A 20,872-nucleotide genomic window follows, 5' to 3' on the forward strand; every position below is an offset into this window, starting at 1 on the left:
AATTCCGAGTGTCCTCCGCCTGCTCAACTTCGAAGCAGCCAAATACCGTCGGCTATGAGCCCGCCCATCAAACGCAGTCACCAACGACATGACATCTTCAATGAAGACTGACAATGACAAAAAACCGACACCTCCGCAACCCACAACCACAAAACCACGCCCCCTCTTTGCGTACGGCACACTATGCGCCAAACCACTCCTCACCTGGGCATTGACGGGCGACGCTTCCAACACCTCTTCCGTTTCGAGAATCGCTCGCCCTACCCGCGTTGATGGATATGCCCAGTTCGCCATTCATCACCGAGACTACCCCGCGGCCGTCAAACACGACAACGCGTCGATACAAGGATATCTCGTCGATCTCGAAACCTCTTTGCAACGCAAAAAGTTGGATCACTTCGAAGGCGAATCCTATAAACCTACCCCTGTCTCCGTGACTATCTTCCGCGATGGGGAGCCAGATGAGGTCGTCGAGGCAGACATGTATTTGTGGGATGGGGAGATGGACTGTCTTTCATCAGAACCATGGAATCTCGGGAGATTCGTTCGGGAAAGATTAGACGACTGGATAGACCACTTTGAGGGGATGGAGCTGGTCGGCGAGGACGATGGCTGAACCTCCCAGCAATCCGCTTCCTTGATCACCACTTCTTCGATTCACATGCTCGTAAGCACACTCGGTCGAAACGGCGGGATCACATGCGACAACTGCCGAATCGAAGGACCAAAATTAATGAAAGAGAAAAATATATATAAAAAAAAAAAAAAGAAAAAGAAAAAAAAGGCGAGAAAATGGAGCCAAATAGTACAACAAGGAGGATCTGAAGAAGTGTTACTCACGTGACTATCAGCGGCTTCTTCTCCTCACATCACGGGATCAATTAAGAGGTAAGCATTATCGTAAAGTCATGTGATGTTAAATGCCACGTGACTAAGTTCTGGATTTGGACTGGTGATCTCATTCGGAAGCTCCTTCCTAACTAGCGCTAGTCATCATCTCGTCCTCCTGCCTTAGCGAGACTGGATGCTGCGTCGCGACGTCTTGAACCTGCCCAATCCGATTCTAGGCGATTTGATAGATCATTCCATTGAAGGTCAAAGCAGCCATTGGAGCAATTAAATAAAAGGATCCCCCCGGACACCTCCATTAACGTTTCCATCCCGCCTTCCACTTCATCCCCCTCATTGATCCCATCGTCAGGTGAGATCGCGGGCGCAAACCAATAAAATCATGGCCTCCCGCATCGTCGCGACGGCGATCCTCGTCGCCATCTCCGCCTTCGGATACTTCTCCATCCTCGGCCTCACCGCCCGCAATGGCTGGGGCGATAAGTTCAACGCGTATACGGCGCGAGAGATCGCCGTCCTGCCCGACACCGACATTCCAGCCCGCACCCACTTTACCGGCGTCGCCGGACTGGATTACGTTCTGGCCCAGCTTGTTAAATTCTTTTATCCCTGCGTGACGGGCCAGCTTCCGGCCCTTCCCCTCTTTTCTATCTATTTTGCCGGCCAGGCGATTGCGCTGCACAGTATCCTCATGCTTGAAGGGCTGAGGAAGGGAAATAAAGGCACTATTTTCTTCTAGTAGGTAATCCACGAACCAAAGGGGGAAGAAAGGAAAGGAAAGGAAGGGGAGGGGAAAATCTGGAGAAAATACTCGCGGACGGGGATGTGTGCTAACTTGGCGACTGAACCCAGCCCGGTCATTTGGGGAACGCTCTACCAGTTGATCCCCTTTGGAATCACAATACCCATCTACTGCGCCCTCTACATCTGGCTCTCACCGCTCGCGAAGCAGCCGGCCGGACAAAACAAGGTAGACTTGCTGTCGATGGACTCCATCAAGCTGTACGCTACTCTACCCGCCATCGTCCTCGGCCTTGTAGTCCCCACGATCCTACCGGCGCTCCCCGCCCCTCGCATCATTTCGATCGATCAACAGCAGATTTTCCTCGCCCTCTGGCAAATATTCCCGGCGATGGTGGGCGTCTGGCACCAAGTTTTCACTGTCGTGGTTCGCAAACTCGGCCTCGCAAAACCCGCGTCATCGCCCGCCGCGAGCCTCGGAGACGCAAAGGAAATATATTCCCAAACAATCTACCTGGCGCAAGTTATCCACATCTCCGTGATCGCTTTCGCGTTCGTCCCGGAGGCCGTAAAGACGATTTTCAAGGTCGCCGACGTCAGCTCCATCAACTGGCAGACTGTCTTCGTGCCCATGTCCGTCGTGTCGCCTCGCCAGGTCGGTTCGATGGCTGAGGGCGCACTCACGCTTCTCCAATATGACTTCTACAGCGGATGTGCGGGACTGTTCTTCTTGGTAACGTATTTGTCGGGATCAGCGTATGGGGTCTCGGCGGCTGCGACGACGGTTTTCAAAGTTTTGCTGAAGAGCGTCTTGGTCGGTCCTGGTGCGGCGCTTCTTTGGGAGTTCTGGGATAGGGATAAGGTGGCGCTTGCGGAGGTTGGAGAGGAAAAGAAGACACAGTAAGATTTTGTCTTGTGTAAATGCTGCGCATTCAGAGTGTCAAGGAATTTTGTAAACAGTTTATGTAAGGAATTGTGTAATGCGGCAATCAATTGACGCCACAGCTTTCGTTCCGTTAAGAAAGATTGTGTGAACAAATAGTAAAACTCTGAAGCCGGGGCTCCCTGGCTCGTACATGATCTCTCTCCTCGGTGCGGGACATCTACCATGCATGCGAGATAAGTGTCCTTCAACTGTATCCAAACTGGACGGTGCCGGAGGGTTTCTTCCGGCCTGGTAAGAGAAGGAAATGATGGATGTCCCCGTCTCCTTTTTTTTTGGGGGGGGGGTTCTTTTTTTTTTCCTCTCCCTTGTAGAGACGGAAAGCCGAGAACGGGAACTCGACTCCTGCATCAACTTCACGAAATTCATGATACTTCGGCTGGATCGAGAAAGACCTCGGACTGAACTCTTCCGGACCGAGATACGAACCGAACGTGGTATCATTAAAACGGTCGCCCGGGCTCCTCGGCGTTACTTGAGGCCTTCGACTGGTCTCACACTGTCGTAGATTCGTTGATGACTATGGTGTGCTTACTATGATATGTTTTTTTTGAAGGTCTTGGTTTCAGGGCACAGGCTTCTTTCCATTGCTCAGCACGGTGAGGGGTCTGGACTTATAGAGCACTGCCGGTACCATTTCATGCACGTTGCTTTACCTGCGACTGGTAGGGCCTCGTATTCGAGAGAAATGGAAAGCAAGCGCAGTATCTCGTGGGTGGGGCCGACTCCAGCCTTTCCACTGTCCGTTCGCTCGCTCCGTGAATGAAAGAACCGCTCAACGATTTGGTTTGCCTCTCATAGTATTCATAGCTTCCACTTATCAGGAGGGGAGGCGCGAGAGTGAAACGGAGGAAAGCGCCACGCCGTTTTTCAAAGCCTCGGGCTTCTTTCGGAGAGTTCAATCTCGGACAGCTCTGAAGACCACGTGAACTACTCCGGGGCACTATTGGTTGTGGTACGCTCCGGAAATGTCGTGCGAATTCGAGGTGAATACTTTATATCTAAGTTTATATCATAGCTGCTAAACGTAGACTGATCGAAGAAACTCATTCAGTTATAAAAAATAAGACCTCAACTGAAAATAAATTGATATTTGTAGACAACTGATAGCCCAGAGGTTAAAAAAAGTTCAAACTTCATTCTCATTATCTCTTTTATTATTAGTATTGTTAGCTGTGGTGCTCAAGGCAGTAGCAATCTCTCTCCAAAACAGTTATCTACCTATCTAATAGCTCGGCACTATTCTCTAGCATTCTAGAACATTTTAGGAAATAAATCCGAGGCCGACGGTTTTGGAACAGTTTCCACTAGAAGATTGTTGAAAACCCCATTGAGGAGATCTCGAGGCAGGCACTTAGAGTGCAATGAGGAATGACTGAACTGAAAAGACAAGTTAGCTACTAAACCAGAACAGTCTCACAGGCCGGAGACCAAGGAGGGAGTCATCCGGGGGAGCGTTCTAGTAGAAGAACCTTGCCCTAGGACAGAGGGTTTTGTATTGAAGAAAGAAAGAATCCAGGCCCAGCTTGATAGGAGAAATATTTATTTCTTCCTCAAACTGAAGCCTCAGTTCATAAGCAAACCTAGATATCCCTTACCTTTACCGTATCTATGAAATGTCTATAGGGCATTTAAAAAGTAAAAGATCTCATCCAAGAAAGGTCTTCAGCTGAATTGTGATGGGAGAATAGCATGTCTGCAGTGGAAATAGTAGATTTGGCTCCCTCCCTCTCTGATGAATATAGCGCAGTGGGCCACTTCAACAGAAGCAAGTCTCCTTTGCCACAGGACCCGATCTAGTTATCTTTATTTCTTCTCTATCTAGTACAAAGAAGAAAAGATCAAAAAGCTAATCATCATAAGTTCTATTAGTACTGGTTGTCTGTATTCATTACTAGTTTTTTTGCAGTCATTACTTGATACTAAAAGGAGCCGGAGAGCATCTCTTCTTATTGATGTGTGTCGGCGTCTTACAAAAATACATACATTGTGGTTTCGATCCCCTTCCTATTGGAGACACCTGTCGGGTGTTCTTACCTTGGTTACTATTAATCAACAGGTTCGACGCCCATCAGTTTTTTATAGAGGTATAATGGTATCTTCCTGTAAGCACTGCACTAGACTATTAATTATAACCTAGGATATACAAGCGGGCTACACGGATCCATCTGAGTAACAATGATATTACTACTGTGAAGTCTACAAAATCTACAAAAACTAATAGACGCCAATTTTGTAGATCGATGAGATGCAATGCTAGACACAGCAGAAGTTCTCAAGAGAAGAATACTGAAATATGTACTCTAGCGAGAATGTAAGACATGTTCGTTATAAAAAAGAATGAACAAGATGTAGGGTCTCAATTCCTATGAACAGAACTATCAAAGAATTACAGTTTTATAATAACTGAAACAACGGTCTAAGAAGCAACTTCTAGAAACTGAATGCTCGAATCTTAGATAAATTAATTAGACTAGGGTAATATAAATAATCAAGAAATAAGAAAAGATATCTTTTATAGTATTTATTTAGCTACGAGCCTTCTCAAAGTGTACTAAATACGTTTTAGAAGAGTCTTACGGAGGTGATCTTTACGATATGAGTTACTGTTCTAAAACTTGAAGAGTAGAGGAGAAAGTCCATTAATTTCTCTTCTATCCCGTCGAAATGACGCCCGGAGGAGATTCCTTCTTCGAGCATTAGTGGCTGCTCTGTTCTCTTGTGAGATACGTCGTCATTACGATTACCTACCTCCACCTCTAAGATTCAACTGTGGAAGCTTGGGAATTTCGCCTCAAACCCTCAGTCCGGGAAGTCTCGGCCTTCTTCAATGGGTTAGAAATAGACTTAGTACGCAATTCCGAGATCACCTTGATGGCACCCACTGTCCTCATCTCTGATTCCAGAAATCACTCGGTAGGTTATCTTTGCTCGAGTCAGAGAGTACAGGCAGACCCGCTACCTCTAGAATTGCAAAAGGTGACAACCAGTAGTTGACCAAAAGATCCACCGTTTTCGGCGCCGTACAGTTGGAACTGCCCCTTAAATCTACTTGAAATCCTTCTCGATTGCTGTGGGCTGGGCTAATCCTGAGTGTTCTATTGTATACTTATATACCTAGCTGTTTAATCTCGTATCAAGTCCTCGCTTATGCTATTGCAAGAACAACTAATACTGCTATAATAAACTACAGATCCCATGAAGAAGGATATCCGAGGTAGAGTTCGGTCCCCGAGAATTTGAAAAACGTTGCTTCAAGCCTTGAAGCTAGGAGACTTCTTTTCTCGTTTCTTTTTTTATTCTTTGCTCTCTCATGTCCAGCAGTTCATCGACAGCTTCCAATCGTCTGCCGTTTACTTGCTTTAGTTCCCACAATACGGTTCTTTCCTCATCAGTTCCAATACCTGGGAATCGACATCCAGCGCCTCGGCCATATCCTAGCAGCGAAGTACGTGTCCTATGATGTACAATTCCGCCCTGAAACCCCTTTTCCGTCCCCGTTCTACTTGGTAACTCCCATTGTGCGTTCCCCGCAATGTTTTCCACTGATCAACGGAACTAATGTCCGCCCGCTTTTGCTCAAGCTTGCGCCTGCTTCCCGCAGAATCTGAGATCTGACCATTGACTGCCAACCTTCTGTTTCTTTTCCTTATCTGTGATGTTGCAGAGTCAGGGCTTATGGCCAAGACACTAAAGACGCCCACCAGCTAGTCGCTCACCGGTTCAAGTTCAAAGTCTATTAGATTAAGCTGGATCACAGTATTCAGGTTCTAATCTCAGTTCTTTTCGTAGTTTCAGTTCCCGCAATGCAGTTCTTTTATCGAATTTCCAATTCCCGGGAATCGTGATCCCCCAACCTCAATGTTGTCTGCTCCGTTCAGTGAAATACGCCCTGTAACCCCTTTTCATCCCACTTCCATCGGCAACTCCCATTGGATGTTCCCAGCATTGTTATCCATTGATCAACGGAATCCGACAGATCGTGATTCAGATCTTGCAGGAGCTCCTGCAGCGGCTTCCGACGGATCACGATCTTATCTCTGATCATTGGCCTCCCAGCTGTTTCTTTTTCTTATGCGTTATGCTGCGGCCATGGCTCACAGTCGAGCCTCTAAAGGCGCCAGACTGCCAGTTGCACACTGGGTATTGGAGGGCTTTGAAAGGAACGCACAGCCCTCGCTTAAGATTAAGTGCGGACCTCCACGAGAGTGCAGGGCAGGGAACCCGCGGCCTTCGTTTGGCTGAACACGAGGATACTCACCGGGCTGCTGAGTACTGATCCGGCTTAGCACTGCAAAGGACAAGGGTTAGAGAGTAAGCATACATACAAACAGACCCGCACAGTTCGAATCATTGTTACCTCCTGAATACTGCCATTTTCACAGTAGCCGTGTGAAGACGTAAGGTACCAAGGCAGGTTAGGAGCGAGTACCGGGTGAGAGATTTGACATAGTAAAGTCACTTTGATATGAAAGACACATAGAGCCGGGGTACTTGCGGGCTACCTAAAGGGCTACGTCGGATCTAACATGATCGAAGTGTCCTTGAAGTAGTAATGCGAGGGTAAAGTACTACAACGTTACAACCTCGGCATTCTCGGTGGCAAAATACAGTGAAGTACAAACTTCGCTTGTGGGAAAGTGTCTGATAGGTTTTACCATTTGCAGACGAAGGCACCGAGGTTTGCTCCATAACACCGGCTGATGATATGCTGTCGGCTGCAAACCCCATCCAGCTCATCCAACTCGTAGGCTTCATTGGTCGAGAGTCAAGAGACTGTCTCTCTTGGTTCATATATTAGAGCAAGATTCTTTGGATAAACATTACTTTATTTCTGATGTCCCTCCAACACCGGCACTCTGAAGGGAGACACGAAAATTCGCAAAAGCCTGGCCAAAGGCAGGCCTCAATCACCCCCAACCCCCCTCCAACGCCCCTCCAACGCCCCCTAATGGTTGGCTTCAGAAGAGGAACGCGATACTGTCTGGTTGCGGACCAGGCTCTGCGCCGTGTCATGTTCACGAGTATCCCCGAGTAACAAATTTTCAATAGACATTATGAGAGTAACCTGAGTGGTTGAGAATGGTTGGGATTCCGTCTTTTCCCTCGCCCCTTGATGCCTTTATTGCTATTTTTGTAGGTTGTGGCAAAGTACTCCCACAGCTCCTTATCCTCTTCTGGGACGGCACTTGTATCCGTGATGCTGGCGAACATTTGGACCAATGCCTTTAATGTTTCGGGGTGATATTTGTTCTGATGTGCCTGTACCAGAAAAAAAACAATCGCGTCAGTGTCAAGGATGTCACACCTTACCATCCTGTAGGCCCGGGTTCCAGTATTACCTTGAGATTTCCACGCTGCGTGAATTGCTTGTAGCAATTGTCCAGCTTGCACACGAACGGCTTGGTCTTCTGGTGAACGACTTGGTGAGCTTGGAGGTTGCCTCGCTGCGCGAATTTCTTGCCACACACGGAACACTCGTATGGCCGCTCCCCGGTATGTCGCCGCTCGTGGGTCTAGAGTAGATACGGGTTAAATTAAGCATAAATGATGCATTCCCAGCTGCTAAAGGGGGAATTTGGAAAAAGTCCATGCATCCTTACCCTTAAATTTCCAAGTTGTGAGAACCGCTGGCCGCACCCTGGTGCTTTGCATGACTGGAAGAGGCAGTTAGCTACATCAGAAACGCTTTTGACAATTGCAACCAGCCCTTTTCTTTTTTTCTGCTTCATCTTCTTTTGCTTTTTTTTTCCTTTTCTTTTCTTTCCCTTTTGGAACTCCTACATACGTATGGCTTATCGCCCGTGTGCGCTCTGCGATGGATATTGAGGTGTGTCCTGTTCCGAAACCTCTTGCTGCAGCCACGAAAATCGCATTGGTACCTCTTGGGATTCGAAAAGTAGTCGGTTTCGGACCCCGTATACGTGTCGCAGTCGTGAAAATCGGTATTTTGGTGGTACACCGGAGCCTGGAAGCTCCAGAGCTGTTGTTTTTCCTCTCGAGTTATCCTATCTTCGGCGACTCTGATGATGTTGTCGGTCTCTTTCTTGGCTTGAATGCAACACATGAGGATGTCAACATCTGTAGCGAAAACGGCAGCATCTCGTGGATTGACCGGCGCATTGGGAATGATAGTGCGATGCACTTTGGGCAGCTCATTACCGCGGCCGCGCCCTCCAGGCTGCGTGAAGCATCCCAACAGGGGAGGGGAAGGGTGCTCTTGACCGTGCGCAGAGGAAAAGTCCGTGCTGCTGCTTCCCTGTCGCGTTGGGATCCCGCTCCAGTGGTTACCAAGGCCCGGGGCCACTACTGTCGACAACCAGCTGGGGTATTGGCCAGGGCCACCGTGGAAGCGCTGGTGCTGGTCGAACTGCTGCATAGAAGGTGTACCCTGCAAGCTGAAATGTGAAGCATGCGGGGTGTGTGGCTGTGAGAGGTTCAGCCGCTGAGGGGTTTGTGCGGTCGCCCCGTAAGCGGTATCGTCGAGCTCTGGCGTGATTGATGGGCAGTGAGGCACGGAATCGAGGGAGATGACAGATTGAGAGGTGTACTGTAACCTATTCTCATCTGTCGTCGTGTAATCTGCATGGCAATGTCCTTGAAGCCACTGATCGAGACTCTGGACGGTCCACAATCCCCCGATGGCAGCCATTTCGACGTCGACTTGAGCAGTTACGAGGATGAAAGGCTTGAGGATGGTGCAGGCCGGAAGGTATAACGATAAAAAGAGTATTAATGAAAGACTAATAATGCATTGAATAAGAAAAGAAAACACTTTTACCCGTCGCCGAAGAAGTGAGACCCGACTGACTGCCAGGATTCCCGTGCAACAGAATCAAACATTTATATATTACACGATTCTGGAGGGAGTCTTCGCCCACACCGGTTACCTTCCGTGATGCTCCATCTAAGTTGCGATGCTGAAGAGGGTTACAAGTGGGGGACCGCTGGTCCTTGTGGTTCCGAGGAGGAAAACGGGAGAAAAGAGGCGAAAGAAGCAAGTTGACGCTGCAACCTGACGACAGATTTTGACAGGGATGAGCGAGGATCGATGAGGGGGCCAGACTCTAGTAGGCCCAGCCCGGAGAAACCATGATCCTGATGGTTCTAAACAGGGAGGAGTCTAAGTCTGTCTTGGGAGTGGCGACCACACCCTGCATATACTGTTCGGGTAAGACTTGGAAGCAAGGATTAGAAGAGTTACACGGGATTGGCGTCACCCCCCCTCAATTCCCATCTGCGAACTAGAAGAGCCGAACGGTCTGACATCCATCTGATAAATCCCGGATCCTACGCACGCCGGCCCCTCCGGCCCTTTTGGCGATCCGCACCAATTCGGATATGTCACTCAACCATCGGTTATGTGTCGAAAGCGATCCACGTACGTTTGCAAATTAGGGCGTGGACGGTTAAGGAATCATCCCATGCCCTAGTCTAGAACCTCATTTGGAACCCCATTGGTTCAATTTGTCGCGCTCCACACATGCCCACCCCATGTCTATAAAATGTGCAAAGAGCCGCGACACCTCCCTCTAGACTCGGCGGATTCCCAATGCCTAACGACGAGTCAGGGGGCAGGCAATTGTCATTAGTCTCAGATATGCAGGCCTCAGTGCCACCTGCTGAGCACCTCATAGTGTCATGCACTGTAACATCAGTTTTGACGGCCAGAGGGGTGTGAGGGAAGGCAGGGAAGCACGATGGAGCCGTCTCCCCGATGCAGGAGCTAGGGGGAAGAGGCTGCGATATGCCGCTTCTAGCGGCCGTCGAGGACGCACTTGACATACATAAGTACTCTCGTATTCCAGGTAACATCACCCAGATAACAGATAACGATGGCCGAGACCGAATTAAAAGCAAGTAACCGTATGCAGGAAGTTTTTGCTCGTGTGGCCCGTAAGCACCCACACAAGCACGGCATTTCAAGACAGACCCACATCAGCGTCCAAGGCATGAGGGAAAAAAAAAGAATAAAAAAATAGCAGGGACTAGGTGAGTGAGCGCTACCACCTTATGCCTTGGCACATTGACAGTTTGCCACTGAAGTACGTGGATATGTGGATATAGTGCTCGCAGAGTTGTAATCGAAGTCATGTAACGAGGATGGCGAGGTCCAATATTGAGAAGCAGTACGGACAATGGGCATAATTCTTGCGTGGAGTGGGCATTAGCTTAGATACTATGACGACTTATCAGGTGTGTTTTGGATGGACCGGAAGGAGGACTAGATTGGGGCCGGTGGCTCCATCTTCTCTTCCCGGTACCTGCCGCTTTACCCCTGTCACCAGGAGGGATTGACTTACCTGACTGAAGCAGGGAGAGGAAGAAAATGTGGAGAGAAACTCCAACCGTCCAAGACGGACGGCATGCGCCTTATTACGGTCCAATAAAAGGCCCGAGCCTGGAGAATTCAAAACGGAATGCGGCGGCGACAACTGTCGGCGGTTTCGCTTGTCCCGAGGAAGTACATATTGCGGCACATCAATTGTGGAGTTCGAATGTAGCTGTATGGCTAGTATCTGTGGTTGGGTTCCAACGACGTGCCATGATTGTGATCTCCCTTTCGTTGGTGGGAAACGAGCCTGGAGATAGGCCCGTGAACATCTCAACAAACACCACGCGTGGAGCTGTTGAAGAGTTTATTTTCCGATACAAGAAACAATTCATGGCCAGTAAGTTACGTATCCACCATTACAATGTGCTCTGTGCTCTATGTTTCGCTTCAGGAGCATCGATCCCGGGTTTATTTCGCGGCTCTTGGGTTGAGTATTTGGAAGTGGCCTCCATTGTCTGAAGACTGAAACATCGTGCAAACATAAGAGTCAAAGTTTTCAGTTCTCGTCTGTTAACATAATTCTATAACCTTAATGTCCGTCAATTAGCAGACTTGCCACTGTCGGCCGGCGTTTGGCCAGGCATGATCTTTTTAAACTCTATATTAATCCAGGGAGTGTTTAAGAGCCGATCACGTCGTTTTACCGCTTTAAGCGCGTAATCCAATGAAATGGCAGGAATCTTGTGAAGCAGCGCCTAAAGATTCTTATTGCCGCCCAATATGGGGTACCGTGGTACGGTAGTAAAGTAGCGAGAACAGTGCAGCCCATGCACGAGTGTGATTAGGGTTAGATTGCGGCCAGCTACCTCCCAGCACCATGGACACGGTTCGCCAAATATTCCGGTTGGCGAGTTGTGATTGAAGTCGCCAGGATTGGCATCCCCCCTTAGCCTTGTTCATCCGAGTTGCGTTCAGGGGTTCCCTGCGGACCATACCGCAAAACCGGTCCCCCCGCATCGATAGGGAGGGATTTGGAAATGCCGCTGCCTCTCTCAAAGAGGGCGATGAGGCGTAGACCGCGCAGGATTGTTGTTGATTGCATGCCATGGAGCAGTTCGGGGAGAGAGGTAGGCAATCAAGTAATCGTGAGAAGGAGGGTGCGGGAATACGACGCTGCGATAACGCAATCTCACATCTCAGCCTAAATAACTACTGGAGTCTCCCGCAGGAGCCAAATAAGGGTCTCCAGTTCTCATAGATCCCTGCCTCCCCATTGGTAGCAGCGTGATGGTAATACGGGGTGAGGGGGAGCACGAACCCTGGCTCGAGCAGCTGATGTCTCACTTCTCGAACGCGTATTGGTAGGTTTTCAAGCCCCGCCCACTGCACAAGTTTTTGTGCAGAGAATATCTGGATCTTTTGGCCCTGGATATTTTGGAACGAAAAGGATGGGGTTGTAACGATGTGAAACAAACGTCGGCCGTTCAGGTGGAGATCTCAAGACGCCACAGCCACGCGGGGCTGTAGTTCACTGTTGTCTTACTTAGTAGGAGCACCCGCACCAGTAAGCAGCCAGAAGATTGTTTTACAGATTCGGAATATTCAATGAACGCTGCATGACATTGTTCTGATCCGGACAAGAGCATAAGCGTCTCCGTTGGACGTACTGAAGTGGACCAGACAGTTTCCATCTAATCTCTATGCACCGCACTCATCTCCACGTGGTGACTGCAAGGGCCGATGGTGGTTAGAATGCACACGAACGTAGCTGCCGATAGCATGGAGGCGCAACACGATACAGGAAGAGACAGGTGTTCTCAAATGGCACATACTTGATATAAAACTGCCCTGATTCCCTTGGTAAGGGACAACAGTCAACACCAAGGAGAGATCTATCGACGAATAACCGCTGTTACTTTCAAGAGTTATGGGGCAAAGAGGCTAGAATGCTAATAGCAGCCTCCTCTTCGAGCATTTGCGCCTGAAGATGTCGGCAACAGAACCCTTCGCCGACTTCCCATTGTGCATTGTGGATAGATCTCGGCGAAATACTATGATCCGACAACATTTGGGCATTCGAAACATCGGAACATCAGAGACCCGAATGTCGAAAAAAAAAAAAATAAATAAAAAATAAAATACAAACTGTGTCCCATTCGGGACTAGCAAGGTGGTATGAATGTCTCACTTGCCGCCGCTCACGTTACCTCCGTCGACTGCGGCCATCCTACTATGGCTCCGTTTTATGATGACGACGCGGCGACTAAAAAAGGAACAAAAATTATTACTAGGTGTTGTGGCGACCTGCCGAGCCGGGGCGAAGGGGGAGGGTTGAAGGGGGGATACGACTCTCTCACATCACTTGGACACCAATCGGAAAGCGGGGGGCCTTCGAGTCAGGACAGGTACGAAGAAAGAGAAGATCAGATCATGGGAAAACTCTTGTAGGAGTTCGCCTTTGATCTACAGGCCCGATGATACGCTAGGACGGCGACTGGCCCGGAGTTTCCCACCCACGATGTCTCTGCTTGGGTCTTGAGGGGGCGGAAGAGAGACATGAAAAATTGCCAGGTTTAAAATACGACCTGTCGGTCGGCTGTTTCGTTAATCCGGTTGTATCCGTATGGCGCGCACCCACATGGGATCGGCGTCTGTGTATTGGATCCGCATGCCATGAGGCGAGCCCAGTCAAAAGAAGTTTTTACTAGAAGCGGCCTATGGTATTTCAGGTATTTCAGGTATTTCATAGGATGTCCAAGAGGAGGATGTTGCACCATTCCTGTCCCCGGCCAAATCATCGCCAACAGCTAGCATTACAAGGATAGCCCTGGACGGAGCTGCACGTCGGAAAGGAAGGCCGGGATGTAAGCAGTCCATGAGGACACGGCACGCCATGATCTGAGGGTCCGTTCTCCCGAACCCACTCACCCCTCTTTTGATCCGCGTCCCGTCCACAATACAACGCTGAGGCTGTAGATATTGGGGTTAGCGTCCTATGGAAAAAAAAAAAAAAAAAGGTCAAATGGGGAATGATTTCGGGTGGAACTTCCATGCAGAGTGTCAAACCAATGACAAATTTGACATCAGGAACGAAATATCAGGAACGAAAAGATTCCAAGATAACTGCTTGCATAGAACTAGTGCGATAGAACAAGCAAGTTGGATCCTACCAGACAGGGGATACCACTTCGAACCCTGGTTGCGTTTTGTTCGTTTCCACCACACACACACGCACATCTCGGCTAGGAGGGTGAGATTGTGTAATAACAATACGAGGTAATAGAACAGGTCTGACACCGACAGGCAAGGGACAGACAATGATCCAGGTTCCGGGATGACATGTCGTATGCACTCTGCGTCGTCATGGTCGCTGTGCATTGAAATATTGGGACGTTCTCTTCTTTTACTGCGTCGGATTAATTCGCCGGCTACTATCAGAAGTCTCCGAACTGGAGAGAAAGAAAAAGAAAAAAAAGGACAACCCGTCCCTCTTCCATGTGGCTCGGGTGATTTACGCGGTAGCCAGGGTCGATATCCACTCACCAGTTGGTCTCCATTTCCTGCGATGACGGAGGGGAGTGGTGATCCGGATGATGCGGATGCTTTAGTCCAGACTGCGAGGTCTAGATTTTTCCAGGTCGCCGGGCATTATATGATGTGCACTACGGCAGGGGTTGAAAGCCCCATACTGAAAGCCACGCATGCTTGGTTTGTCTTCTTCGTCCGTTGGACCTGGACAGGCCTAGTGTAGTCCACACTGATAGACTCCCTCCCTCCTAGGGTTAGGGTAGAACTATACCAGGCTGACACTTACTCATTCCGACGGAGCCAGCTGGTCGGGCCGATCCTTTCACTTCCCCTCTTTCACTAGTTTTCCCGCAGTCCTTCACCAAGCACGCCACCCACTTGGTCTCATCTCCATCAAGTCACCAAGCTCACATTTCCGAATCTCGGTCAACTCAAAAGGGAAAAGGAAAAAAAAAAAAAGACAAGTGACAGAATAAATTGACAATGACTAAAAAGCCAAGTCTTACGGGAAGAGTCTCGACCGTCATCTCGACCCTACTAAACGTCACGGAAAGGGATATACTTCCTCTGTTACGGAAGGGTGTCTCTGAAGGCAACGGCCCCTTCGCAGCTGCCATATTCAAGAAATCCGACCTCTCGACCGTGGTTGTGTCTTGTAACAAATGGCGAGAGTCACCGCTCCTACACGGCGAGACTAATTGTATCCGGGAGTTCTTCGTGCTGCCGGAGCCGAGCCGGCCAGCAGTGGCGGATACACTCTTCTTTGCCACGCATGAGCCGTGTCCGCTGTGTCTGAGCGCCGTTTCCTGGACGCGTTTTGGTACAGTCTATTTCCTATTTACGCATGAGGAAACGAGGGATTTACTTGGCGTTGGCGGTGATATAGAGATCCTCGAGGAGGTGTTTCGTGTGCGCGCTCCTTGCGATACAGACGAGACGCTTGCCTCTCGAGCGCGGTATAATAAGGCGAACAAATTCTTTACTGCAAAATCCGTTGCGGAGTTGATGGAGGAGGTAGAAGACCTGGACGAAAAGGAGGCATTGAGGTCAGAGGCTGAGAGGGTAAAGAAGTTATTTCACGAGTTCCGAGATGCCTCTCGCTCTTACTCAGAAATTTAAAGACGCAGCGGCGCCCATTCAAGGTACAATACCTGACTACCCTTGATATCTGCGCCAGATTGGGACATGCTGTTTCCGTAGACAGTGGTTCTTAACCTGCCGGTTCATCTTCTTAATTGACCCTCACCTCCCGAGTAAGAGGGGACAATGACCGAGATACATCTTTTCCTGTAACACGAGCCATGCCAGGACCCGTCGTCTGGGCTAAGGGCCTACTACTATAAGCTGGTTCCCGCCCTTCCCATTTCGTCCATTCCTCCTCTCCCAGGCATTGCCCATTTCTTCATCCACTCAGAATCCATGACCCCTTGAATCGTGGCCCTTTCCGAAGGACAGTATACCAGCATCGTCTTGATCATGGCGAGAAACGCTTCCTTCTCCCCCTTTTCCAGAGTTTCCATCTTCATCCGCCTTCGGGGCTCGCCGATGCACCACTCGTATCGCTCTTCTAGGGCCGCCATTATCCCACTTGCACTGAGGCGGCGATTCTCCTGGATGTTCGTCAGCCCTTCCTCGTCGAAACACTGATCTCTCGTGTCCCAGGCGGACCACCATCTATCAGGTAGCTTGCCCAGAACTTCGACTTGGTCCAGGAGTATCTCGTGCCGAGAGGCGTCCCAGGGGTCGAAGATTGACCGGTCGCCTAGAATCTCCCACATCGTGCATGCTAGTGTCCAGATATCCTCTGGAAAGGACATTGATAAATCGGTTCTGTCATCGGGGAAGAAAGATTCGGGAGGGGTTAAGGCAGGGAGAGTTTGGGAGTGTCGTCGGCTCGTGACGGATGGCTCGAAGGCCGAACCAAAGTCAGAGATCACGACTGGTAGGTGAGCTGGCAAAATCTTGTCAGAAGAGGTTCCGGTCCTTGCAGGGCCAACAACCGTCTGAGGCACGCCGGGTGGTAGAGGTGCGCCGTCCAATCGAACCACTGGGAGTTGAATAGGTTGGCCGGTTATGGTATACAACTGGGGTGGATCTATCTGTTGAAAGTGATCTGGAAGTCGAAGCAAGATGTTTCCACAATGTAAATCTAGGTATCGCAGACCCCAAATTAGTAAATTGCAACTCGAAGCAGTGTCATTTCCACTATAAGAACATTACCCCCATGGACCACTCCTTTGAGATGAAGGTGGTGAACAGCCAGCGCCAGCTCTGCAATGACGGCACGCGCAATGGGTAGATGTAACAACCGGTGGTAAGATAGATCCTTTGCAGCGTGAAGGCTGCAACCTCTGGCCTCCAAAACGAGGCAGGTGTGTGTCCCATTTGGACCCTCAAGTGAAAATGTGTCCAGCAGCTGTCGAACGAACCTTTGGCCAACAAGCCCGCACAAAAAAGCGAGCTCTTGAGATGTAAGAGTCGATTCTGCAGTCATGATTTTGATGGCCACCAGCTGACGAGAATTTCTGTCTTCTGCTAGCCATGTCGTGGATGTTCCGCCATGGCCTAGTTTATGGAGGACCTGATATCGTCCCTGGCAGAGCTCGTCTCTAAGGTTGATTGGGTGGTATCCTCCAGGTCGGTACCGCTCCAAAGGCTCGACTCCTTCAATGTATTCGTACTCAGGCTTGTATTTGAGTTCTTCTTCGGGAGAGTTGGGTCTCGTTTCATTGATAAAAGTAGACAATGTCTTCCCCAAACATTGGCTTTTCGTTATCCGCTTGTTGGCTGGCAATGCTGAGTAACGGATTCCTCGACGCTGGAAGAAAGAGGAAGCATAAACCGGCCGTGCCGCTGCCGATAAACACGGGGAAACGACATTCGAAAGGCGTGTCCCGGCGCAGATTCGATAGCCCATCGTTCATCCCCCGGCGTTTACCACGAACCAGGAACGGGAGAGAGAGGATGGTTGGACTGGAAGCAATCTCTGACACTATTCAATGCTTATTTAGTCACGTGCTTCTCTGCCTGGGTGGGAGCATGGTTCCCTTTTTCTTGTTCAATGGCAGCTCTGGATAGGTACAGCATGATAATTAAGGAAATGCGTCATACGAAAAGCAAGATTATTTGGCATCATTAGGCTCAGTCTGAAGCTAAGAGCATTCGTTTCCGTCCCATATAGATGCTGGCTTCTGATCATAACTTTGTTCATGACATCGAGGTTGATATCCGTCAGCAGCCTCATTCCCCCTCGTTTACCGAGACACCGCGAATTTCATGATGAGAACCACATATATAGCAGTAATTAGATTTTCTTCCCGGATGTGTTCGATCTCTTCATAAGTCCTGACTCGTCGTATATAGCGTCCAATGTCCGCATTTGAGAGATACTATCAGCTGGCTCAATCCAGTGGACGGGATGCAGTCCGGCGACCTTATCGACGAAGGCTTCCAATTGGTATCTGACCATGCGGGTTAGTTATATTTCTCGCATCGTCTGTGGATTTTGTGCTGCGCGCTGCTTCCAGTCTACATACCTGTAGGTGCTCCACCAAGGCTCGGATCTAGGTCCCCAGAGTGGCCCAAAGGAGTAGTGTTTCTGCGTACTCTTCTGGCCGGTGCGCTTATCCGTGATTTGGATATAGTGGTAAACGTGAGGCATTACGAAACTGGGGAAAGTCAATAAAAGTCCTCTGTTTTGACACGGCGACAATGTCGAAACTCACTTGTAGAAATAGATGGTGGCATGCTCAAGCTCGAGCCGAATGGACGGCAACTCCCACACCTTGGGGAGAATGTGCGCAGCATACGCCTGATTCATGTCCGTCTTGATCACACTGCGCACCGGCCCAGTATCCGTCTCGAACACCAAACTCGCCTCCATAGCCTCATCAACGCGCGCATCCTCCTTCATCGGACGCGCCTTGGCATGCTCAACTTTTGCAGGGGCCCCGACGCCGAGGAAGAACCGCGTCGCCGACACGACGTACGTCATGTCCATCAAACTGCCACCGCCGAGGTCCCAGTTCCAGCGAATGTCGGACTTGGGAATTGTACCAGCGGGCGTGGTCATGCGCGCGTACGTCGTCAGCACGCGGCCGTATCGGCCGCTTTGGACGATCGATTTGACGACGTGAGCAGCCGGGTGGAAGCGCCAGTGGAAGGCTTCCATGGCGATGCAGTTGTGCTCTTTCGCGGATTCGAAGACGGAGATGGCCTCGTCGCCGTTTGCGGAAATGGGTTTTTCGATTAGGGCGTGCTTGCCTGCGGCGAACGCCTTCTTGGCCCATTCTGAAGTCTAGTCAGCTAGGGGGTTTCGACAGCACAAGACTACGAAGAGCAGCTGTTTTTGACCTACCACCGTGCATCCCATTGGGAAGAGATATATAGACGGCATCGATATCTGGGTCGGCGAGTAGCTCGTCATAAGATCCGTATGCCTTCTTGATATTATACTTTTTCGCAACCGCCTGCGCCTTCGCGAGATTACGGGAGGCGATAGCTTTGATGACGGCGTCGGGGTGAGTCTCAACGGGGCGGATAATCGCGATGGGATTGATCGCTGCCGTCGAGATAATGCCGAAGCGGACCGCGTTGGGGTTCTTTTCGGCGCCGGCTTTTATGGCCGGCCTCGATTCCAGCCATTCCTGGATGAGCGTGGAGATCTGAAAGTTTTATGTGAGTGAGCGGCACTTGTGGCACAGCTCGCCATCCACAATTCTATGGGATGCTATCAGCGAAGGGTCTCACCTGGAGTGCCATTGCCATCTTGGCCAGCCTATATTTCGTGACGGGAGTTACGATGCAACCTTGGGCGGTCTCTAATCTTCAGGGTGGTCAAGAAACTGTGGAACGAGTCCATTTTGCCAGGAGGGTCCAGCTCCCTAAATCAACTTTGAACGGGGATACATTGGTGGGGAAGACATCACTGTCACATCAGGAATGAAATTGCATACTTCTGGACCACCTTGAGACACGCCTCGGATTATCCGGGCTACACCGACATGAGAGAAACTCTATGATCCTACTTTAGCTGCGTTGCACCTGGTGATGCTTTCGCGGGAAGGAGCGATTGGAGAAGTTTTGGATGTTCCAAGCTACTCTGTACGGGAGCATGACGTCAATATGAAATCATCGGCGACATGGAAAGCAAACGTTCGAAGTAACATCTGAAAGTATCGGAGCGAACAGAATTATGTCATCAGTAACATCTCATCAAGATTCAACCTCAGTCACGTGCTGATCTTTTGAAGGCCTAGACCTCTGAGGAGAGAAGGCAACGGAGGAGCGATCGGCAGATGATTCCATATGGTGGCTGCGGCTCGGGTGAGTCCCGCGCTGGAGGTCTCAACATGTCGGGACTCGGGACCTAGAGGGCTTGGGAACGGGAGTGGACTATGTAGCTCCGTTCGATCTTAGATGCATCAACTTGCCACTTGCCCTCGTGAACCTGCTCCAGGGCAACTCGCCTGAAACATTCCCCCTGCCACTTGGAGCTGCTGCCTAGAGATTACCGCTAGAGGAACAACCTTAGCCCTCGAGGGCCAATCAGTGGCCATTTTCGGCTTTTCTTTCTTTCGAAGTGCTCCCTGGGCGCCTCAGACAGGATGCCGGTGCCGGCAATGATGGATGATCTCAAGTAGCTGCGATCGATGAAAACTGGGCCTAGATCATGCTTGGAGGGTGGATAAGGTGGGCTTGTCTTAGTGCCGATTGTGGAAGTGTATGGAGAATAGCTGCTGATAGTTCCGGGGTGGTTCGCAATGGTAAAAAGTATAACACAAAGTTACTCTGTGGGAAGACTTACGACTGCATACAAAATCCGGCTGGCCCCGAAGTATCTCCATGGACTAGCATTCACAGACGTGTTTAAATACGAAGACGATGTTCTTTGGCACCCCGTGGGTTTACAGCAACTAAGTCCTCACTCTCACGCTCATCCTCACTCTCCGAACCGCCGGTTTGGGTAAATGACAATCCTGCCCCCAATAGGAGCTCGCACATGGCAGTTCGCGCGAGTACGCTGCTGATTGCTTTTTCTCAGGTGGGTGTATGCCAGAGCTGACCAAAAGGACAATGGATTCAGCTGTCACGCTTCACGGTGGAGAACACTCGACGAACGCTGATCGCCTTCGCATCTTACCACAACGGGCAGGCAAATGCGTCAGATAAGGCAGTTTACTTCCAGATCCAGTATCAAAAGCAAGAAAAACAGCAGCCGTAGGCGGGGCAAGCCCGCCACTTGTTACTTCGTAAGGCAATTGTTGTGACTGCCAAGGAAATTCTGGATGCGAAGTGGTATCGACCATTTCTCTCCAACATCCAGTCTGTCAGCAGAGTCAGCATAGACATCAGAATAATCAACAAATACGAGCTCGGGAACAAGGAAGCTCCAGAAGGTTACAGTGCCACAGACATCGAGAGAGGGGAACTATGAAGTGGCAATTTATCTGCAATAATAACTGCGGTGCAACATCTTCAGCCATGGTAAGGATTTAAATTACCGTGACGGAAAGCGGGACGCTAGGAGTGGTATC

General features: G+C 49.9%; 3 protein-coding genes and 3 pseudogenes across 3 annotated transcripts; 3 read left to right on the forward strand and 3 right to left on the reverse strand.

Annotated features, from left to right (window-relative positions):
- Positions 1-88: 88 nt before the first annotated feature.
- On the forward strand, positions 89-616 carry SAPIO_CDS0290 (annotated as a pseudogene; the record flags this gene model as incomplete).
- A 615-nt stretch (positions 617-1,231) lies between these two features.
- Positions 1,232-2,494, forward strand: SAPIO_CDS0291 (uncharacterized protein; the record flags this gene model as incomplete). Its single annotated transcript, XM_016783107.1, has 2 exons — positions 1,232-1,587; positions 1,702-2,494. The coding sequence occupies 2 exons, from the start codon at positions 1,232-1,234 to the stop codon at positions 2,492-2,494; spliced, it is 1,149 nt and encodes a 382-aa protein (XP_016646740.1).
- Positions 2,495-7,588: 5,094 nt separating this feature from the next.
- On the reverse strand, positions 7,589-9,185 carry SAPIO_CDS0292 (uncharacterized protein; the record flags this gene model as incomplete). The annotated part of the gene is made up of 5 exons (XM_016783108.1): positions 7,589-7,795; positions 7,876-8,049; positions 8,137-8,190; positions 8,322-8,346; positions 8,416-9,185. 5 exons carry the CDS (start codon positions 9,183-9,185, stop codon positions 7,589-7,591), a joined length of 1,230 nt encoding a protein of 409 aa, XP_016646741.1.
- A 5,634-nt stretch (positions 9,186-14,819) lies between these two features.
- On the forward strand, positions 14,820-15,455 carry SAPIO_CDS0293 (annotated as a pseudogene; the record flags this gene model as incomplete).
- Positions 15,456-15,673: 218 nt separating this feature from the next.
- On the reverse strand, positions 15,674-16,114 carry SAPIO_CDS0294 (annotated as a pseudogene; the record flags this gene model as incomplete).
- A 1,526-nt stretch (positions 16,115-17,640) lies between these two features.
- On the reverse strand, positions 17,641-19,103 carry SAPIO_CDS0295 (NAD binding oxidoreductase; the record flags this gene model as incomplete). The annotated part of the gene is made up of 5 exons (XM_016783109.1): positions 17,641-17,797; positions 17,873-18,004; positions 18,062-18,626; positions 18,694-19,000; positions 19,086-19,103. 5 exons carry the CDS (start codon positions 19,101-19,103, stop codon positions 17,641-17,643), a joined length of 1,179 nt encoding a protein of 392 aa, XP_016646742.1.
- Between the last annotated feature and the right edge of the window lie 1,769 nt (positions 19,104-20,872).

This window comes from Scedosporium apiospermum (genome assembly GCF_000732125.1).
Source record: "Scedosporium apiospermum strain IHEM 14462 chromosome Unknown SEQ_SAPIO_0011, whole genome shotgun sequence".
NCBI classification, from domain to species: domain Eukaryota; kingdom Fungi; phylum Ascomycota; class Sordariomycetes; order Microascales; family Microascaceae; genus Scedosporium; species Scedosporium apiospermum.